The sequence below is a fragment of the Colias croceus genome, chromosome 12, assembly GCF_905220415.1.
Source record: "Colias croceus chromosome 12, ilColCroc2.1".
NCBI lineage: Eukaryota > Metazoa > Arthropoda > Insecta > Lepidoptera > Pieridae > Colias > Colias croceus.
The window spans coordinates 10,609,790-10,617,572 of NC_059548.1; the positions used below are offsets into that span (position 1 = coordinate 10,609,790).

Below are 7,783 nucleotides of genomic sequence, written 5' to 3' on the forward strand. Positions count from 1 at the left end.
TCGTTGTTTTGACAGTTGACACTTGACAAACCAAGTCACCGAATGGCGAATGTAAATTTGCAACTTGCAAGTGCACTTTTATTTTTACAATAAAAATGAGTCAGTGTCTGGTTCAGAATAGAAACATTCAGTGCTCTAACTTTAGCTAAGCGATAAATAGAAAATGATAGTGATTTTAATTTGAAATAAATCATCATGAGTTCCAACACACAGAGTGTACTGCACCGGCCTATATGCCCAGCGGCGATCCAAGCTTTCAGTTTTTTCAGTTTATCATCAATAATATTTATCATCACCTTATTTTCTGGAAGCATATTGGGCTTTACATCGGAATTATGGGCACTTACCTACTGGGGACCGGCGTTATATTTTTGCCTGCTTAATTTTATTCTACGCTATTATTACAAAGGCTTCGCATATGATGTAAGTGAATTAACGGCTAAACTGTACATTATAGGGCGTAGAGTTGAGAGTCGTAATTTTTTTTATGGTTAGCTATTGTCCTATGGAACCTAAATCTGAAATTTCACACCAAGGAAACTTTTAGTTTTTGAGTTACGAATTTTTGAAAATCGTAAAATTACTATAGAAAGTTACTCCATCTTGTTTTTGTTACGCATAATATTTATTGTTTTGTCAATATCAACCTGACACACAGTACCTACCTGCTTAGTGTGATTCATTTCAAGTACAACATTTCTAACCATTAAGTAGAGTAATTAATTTTGTTTAACTTTTTACGAAAAAAAAAAAACGCTCCGAACTCGAAACAAGTTAGGTTAGGTTATGTTAGACTTTTTTTAAACAATCGAGCGGAGCGAGCGCAGCGAGCGGAGCGTCTCGAATTGTTTTACGTGAAATGAATAGCCAAATTTGACACTTAATTTATTTTGTTTAACTTTTTACGAAAAAAAAAACTCTCCGAACTCGAAACAAGTTAGGTTAGGTTATGTTAGACTTTTTTTAAACAATCGAGCGGAGCGAGCGCAGCGAGCGGAGCGTCTCGAATTGTTTTACGCCAAATTTGACATTGACAAAATAATAAATATGCGTAACAAAAACAAGATGGAGTAACTTTCTATAGTAATGTTCCGATTTTCAAAAATTCGTAACTCAAAAACTAAAAGTTTCCTTGGTGTGAAATTTCAGATTTGGGTTCCATAGGACAATAGCTAACCACAAAAAAATTGTCGACTCTCAACTCCACGCCCTATAATGTACAGTTTTACCGAATTAACTTGTATTATTAACATTTTTATATCTGAAATGAAATATAACTATGCATAATTACCTTTACACGTATGCTAAGTACTCATAAGCCTAATCTGTATTAGCATTGCAAACGGCACATTTCTACTTAGTTCATAAGAAATATTACTAATGTTTTGCATGTTCTACTAGGTGGCAGTGAGAGCAGCATTTCTTGGTGCAGTTTTTGCCACTGGGTTGTACTTGACCCAGTTTGAGTATAGCTGGAGAGCCTACGGGCTATACATCATGGTTCTATCAATATTCCACTTCTCCGAGTTTATGGCCGTGGCTCTGACGAATCCCAAGACTCTGACGGTAGACTCATTCATATTAAACCACAGTGTACAGTACTGGGTTGCTGCGGTAGCCAGCTGGATTGAAATGGCAGTGGAATCTTACTTTTTCCCTAGTAAGTTCATAGCAATAACCTATATTACAATCAATACTTCTAAACTCAAACCACTACATAGTATAAAACAAAGTCCCTTTCTCTGTCCCTATTTCCCTATGTCCCTTTGTATGCTTAAATCTTTAAAACTACGCAATGGATTTTGATGCAGTTTTATTTAATAGATAGAGTGATTCAAAGGTTTTAGTATATAATTTATTAGGTTTTAGGCAAAGCAGGCGAAGCCGCGGGCGGTAAGCTAGTAATTTATTATTCAATACTTCTTCTAGAAACACTTTTTTAATAACAAAGCTAACACTGGTTCTGAAAGCAGTCTACAGAGAAGAGCTGACGAGAAAATCTAGTTGCTCTTTTAAAATCATGACAATTTTATATTTTTATTTATTATACTACCAGTCGTTTAAAATTCTTCTAAATGAAAATATTTAATTAAGGCCATTAACAAAATTTACAGAATTGAAAATGTCACTGTGGTTGTCCTTATTTGGTTTTGCAATGTGCATTGGAGGGGAGTTCTTAAGGAAAATGGCAATGTTTACAGCGAAAACCAACTTTAATCATCATGTAAGTATGTTTTGTACAGGATTAGGTTAAAGTGGACTTTGCATATTTAAAATTTTGTATATTATATTTATTATTTATATAGAATAAATCTTTCATAACCTTTAGATTACAATCCATCTCACGAGATTGTAAATTTTCGAAATATTGTATTCCGTAACATTGCTTACAATTAAATACTCTAATTTTAAATTGAAATGAATTATAGATTTAAAATAATTGGTTTCAGGTGCAAACAGTAAAGAAGGCTGACCATCAACTAGTGACGCACGGCGTGTACGCATATTGCCGACATCCAAGCTACGTGGGTTGGTTCTATTGGTCTATTGGGACACAGGTTAGTTGTAAAAGTATTAAAAACTAATGGTATTACCACAAAACAATTTAAACACAGTCTAACTTTAAACCAGGGATCTGTCACTTTAATAGTTGTCTATGTGGAATATGACAAAACCAGATTAAAGAGAACCCGCGCTTAAAGTTAAAGCCTGTCTAAAGTTTTTGTGGTAAGACAATAGTTGTTTGTTTCTGTAAGTTGTAAAAACAAGTAGTTCGAAATTAGCTTCGCATATTTTTACTACTGAAAAGTCATGGAACTTGATAGTTAATCTTTTAAGAGTCTTTTTTTTATATACTTACTCAATAAATACAAATATTTTAAATTTAATGGCATTGAAATATTCTGTTGGATCATAAAACCAGAAGAGTGGAAAAAATTCGATTGTTGATTTGCTGGGCGCATAGACTAGATGTTACTATGGCATGGCAAAATATTCATATTAGATTATTTTTTTTAAAGTGAAACTTTTATTACATCGTCTCAAACTTTTTGGTCTGTGTAGCGCATGTCGCGTGACGCACGATACGTACGATAATTATCGTACAAATACGATAATTTTTAGTTAAATGTCTATAGTGTGAAAAAAAAGTGTCACTTTTACCATGGTTTCATAAAACCACACAACATTTTTTTCTATTCTAAAAAAATCCTCATATTATAATGTTTGCATTTGAATGTGTAAAACTTAATATCAAATTTTCAATACTTACAAAAGTGATCTTCTTTTTCTTTTGCATTTTATAACACTATGGAGTTTTTCATAATAATTATAAATGTTCTCTATATCACAGATCATACTGCTCAACCCGGTGTGCGTATTAATCTACGCACTAGTCTCCTGGTCGTTCTTCCAAGAGCGTATCTACGCTGAGGAGATGTTCCTGATCTCTTTCTTCGGGAACCAGTACCTGGTGTACCAGAAGCAGGTCGGCACCGGGATTCCCTTCATCCAGGGTTATATACCCACCTGATATAGGAGGAAGCATTCCATCGTGAGACGATTCTCATGGTGAATTGGGACGAACAAACAAGAGTTAAGATGATACAGTGATGAAGTTCGTACTAAAATAGTGGGGCAAGCATATAAAAAATAGAATAAATATTGAAATGGAGTTTACTGTGCAGTGTTTTAGTGATTATTAAATTATAAACAGTGTTAACAATGCTATTATTATCTACTAGCTAGCTGTATTCCGTGATTTTGTCTGCATTTAATATTACCATGTATATTCCAAGACGTACTTAACTGTTCACAATAAATTACGTTATCAATTTAATAAAGAGATAAGAACTACAAAACTTCGAAAAGTTTTATCAACGGCTAAGTTACAATGGTAACATACGTAATTACATAAATATATCCTCAAATTTAAACAAAAAAAATTAATATCAAAAGGATCGATAATGTTTAAGGGGGGTTAGGCGGTGAGCAAAAATTCAGCTATTCGGGCCTGAGGTAAGCGGTGAGGGGGTCCGCGTTTAGTATGGAATCAACGTGCTCGAAACTAAAAAACGTAAGCGCCATTCACATTTTTATCAAAAAGTGAATGAAAATATTTAGTATTTTCTAAATCTAAAACAGTCACGAAATCGAGAAGGTAAATGCCTATATACTTGTGATTTTATACGAATTATTATCGTAAAATACGGTTGTAATGAGCATTTATATGATATTTTAGAGGTAACTTCAGGATTTTGTTTTATCGAGCAAAATTTTTCCAATCGTGTTTTGGAAACAGTCATCCCATCACACATACGTTCTGTAATACATATTCGAAATTTCAGAGCTAAAAATCTTCAATATTTTCAATTATAGCTCATAGAAAACAGTCCATTTTGCCGTGTTCACCTACTAAGGGCCCTTAATAAAAACCATAGGTAATATTTAAGGAAACAAAAACAGTTTTTGTTACTAAGGGCTACCAAATAATTAGCATTTTGTGCGAACAGAGTCTTAGGCGCATGCTAGTTTTTTTTTAATAAAAGTATTTATATAGAACTTGCTGACTAGTCGACTTGTGTATTTCCGTTACTTATCTTAATATATATAAATCTCGTGTCACAATGTTTGTCCTCAATGGACTCCTAAACCACTCAACCGATTATAATAAAATTCGCACACCATGTGCAGTTCGATCCAACTTGAGAGATAGGATAGTTTAAACATGTAGGTTTAAACACCACGGGCGAAGCCGGGGCGGACCACTAGTTATTATATATGTGTAAGAAATATATATTTAAAATCCCTAACTAACTACCTAACTTTTTCTATAACTTTGAATAGATAAGTAAAATTTTAATATACCTAACAAGGTATATCCAATAAAAATGCTTTTGGTAAATAAAAATATAGTCTATCTACTTTTCGAAAGAATTTAAATTTCCTATTCAATTTATACACCTAATGTCCGGGATTCACCCGGGTAGACATTTATTGTAAGGAATAAATAAAAAAAAACAATTATTAAAATTTGTTGAGTTATTATGTGGTGTAACTAGCATGACTCTTTCATATGTATAGAAATTAGAATATATCTATAGGTAGTGTACATGTCGTGGCCATATCGTAGATTTGCTCATTTCATGAAATGGCCAACATAGTTTGATCAGATCGTTAAATCGTCAACGTTTCACGATTTGGTCATCGACATTTGGCCAGATCGTATAAAATATAGGTTAGGTTAGGTTGGACTTTAATAAACAACGCACGAGCCGAGCGAGCAAAGCGAGCGTGCCGCAGCAGCGGCCGGCGAGTGCCAGAAGCGAATCGCTTTTTAAAAAAGAAACAAAAATGGTCGCATTTCGTGAAATGGCCATCCACGTTTGGATCCAAACGTGGATGACCAAATCGTGAAAGGTTGACGATTTAACGATCTGGCTTGGCTAAATTGACCATTTCATGAAATGAGCAAATCTACGATATGGCCACGACATACATATGTATTTCAGAATTTTTGATTCACCATAAAATGTTGAAATTTACCCTATAATTACATAAGTATCATATCATAGCACAATCTTTTGTGTTCATATTTATCGGTAAATAAGTAGTTAAATGTCATTTATTAAGCATTTAAATATATTCTTGCTGTTATATAAAACTAAAATAAACTATCTTTAATGATGCATTTTTTTTCTTGTAATTTAAGATTACTTACATAATTTTGTTTCTAAAAATTACTAAGAAATTAACTACTTTTGCATGTAAATAATTGTGACATATATTATATGTGATGTTTGTGTTACGGTTGTGAATGTAATAAATAAAAAATATATAAATGATTCTGAAGTTTTATTAATTCTTCTCTCATTATCATGTCATCTCAGTATTCATTGAGACCAAGAATTGAGACTAAATAAATATCACAGATTATATAAGACAAGCCATCTGTATACTAGGTAGTCAAAGTCGAAGAAAGTCAATATAAATAAACAATTATTTCATAGCTTGTTCATAGCCAGTATTATAAACGATAATGTTTGTCTGTTTTTCTCGTCAAAACAAAACAACATACTGACGTAATTATGTACATACTTAACTACGCTCGAGAAATGAAAAAATATAGACTACTAGCTTTCCGCCCGCGGCTTCGCCTGCGCAGTTTAAGAAAAACCCGCATAGTTCCCACTTCCCGTAAAAGCCGCAAGCGGGAAACTAGTTTTTGAATTGATTTATGAGATAAAGTAAAGACATTAGTGATTAGGCATTCTTTACCAAAATATGGATAATTAAAATTAAAATAGTCCCCGTTACACAACACTGAAAAGATCCGCTTCACATGATTAACGACTTTCACAAATTGCTTTCAACTTGTTATTGTGTCAATAAATAATACTAGTAAAGTGACCGGTCTTTACTTTCTTCTGAATATTATAATATAATCTTGGTATTGACCGTCGCAATGTCAATGTTGCAGCATTTGATTAAATTGCTGTTTCTTCTCATTTTTCCCGTCTACTTTTAAAAATACTATTATGTAGTGCGAATTGCGAATCTGTAATGTGTAGAGCTGTAGAGTTTATTTATGTTGAATGGTCTTTTCAAAAAATAGTTGCAAAAATTGGAAAAAAGAAATAGAAATATATAACTAACTACTTACTTGTTGTATATTTATTGTATGTTCTATTTAAACGATTTTTATAAAGATCTAACTACATACTTATAAACTTGCGACGAAGTAAAATGAATTATCGATTGTATAATACCTACCATGTTTTATTAGCATTACCTACTATCATTCACATTATCATCATCATCATCATCATGAGTGATGAGTCCATATACGTTCCCATTGCTGGGACACGGGCTTCTTACTTGCCATAGATCAAAATCCACCACGATGGCCTTTAGTGCAGGACACAGAGCAAGTAATATAGGTGCGGGTTCATTCATAAGTATAATATGTAAGTATCTGCATCAATAATTTAATTTACATAATAATAGTATTTCTTGTTGAATTTAATAACAAGTTAGAGTGGTTTTACAATGAGAATGTTATCCATTATGACATGTTCATGTGATTATGAGCGATAAAATAATCATTTTTCTAATAAAAACGTGTAGTAAAATAATTATTGTGAAGCGTGGTCGTTATCTTAAAATTATAACTGTCTCCGGTTTAAACGTGCACTTGAAATTTTTTCCAAGTAAGCTTTGATATTACCTACCTATATCAAAAGACAAGTGATTAGCGAACTGACTCATAATGTTTAAATGTAGAGACTTGGTAGAGACTAGAGTTTTTTTGACGTTGCAACTAAATGCATTTTAGAAGCAAGTGTTTTACACACAATTTATAGGTATGTATAGGTACACTCTTTTAAGACCTATCAATACTCATTTTTTTAAACTTAACGGTCCCCTTGGTACAGTGATCAATGCGTGAGCGTAAAAACAAGTGCCGTAACTAGGTACGATTCCCGGTGGGGTCTGGGGACGATCATCAAAAAAATGCCTCGCTTTGGCAGGAAAAAGATGATCAGGTATTTTTATTTAAAAATTAACAGAGCAACTGATTCTTAAACGTAGTACATCTCCCATGCCCCACGAGGGGACATGAGACATAATTTTGCTAGGAAGTTGCGATAAAACAAAACCCAGGCAAATCATGTACCTAGATGACTACCGAGTACCGGCTACTTACGCTAAATTATCCATAGAGGCCAATGCTTCAGCTATGGACAATCAATTAATATGTGCTACCAGTTGTTCACAAATCATG

The 7,783-nt window shown here is 33.1% G+C and overlaps 1 protein-coding gene across 1 annotated transcript; it reads left to right on the forward strand.

The window, feature by feature from the left end:
• The first annotated feature begins 29 nt into the window (after positions 1-29).
• LOC123695979 (protein-S-isoprenylcysteine O-methyltransferase) lies at positions 30-3,592 on the forward strand. The gene is made up of 5 exons (XM_045641939.1): positions 30-423; positions 1,402-1,660; positions 2,115-2,224; positions 2,451-2,558; positions 3,353-3,592. The coding sequence occupies exons 1-5, from the start codon at positions 196-198 to the stop codon at positions 3,530-3,532; spliced, it is 885 nt and encodes a 294-aa protein (XP_045497895.1). The 5' UTR covers positions 30-195; the 3' UTR covers positions 3,533-3,592.
• The last annotated feature ends 4,191 nt before the right edge of the window (positions 3,593-7,783 follow it).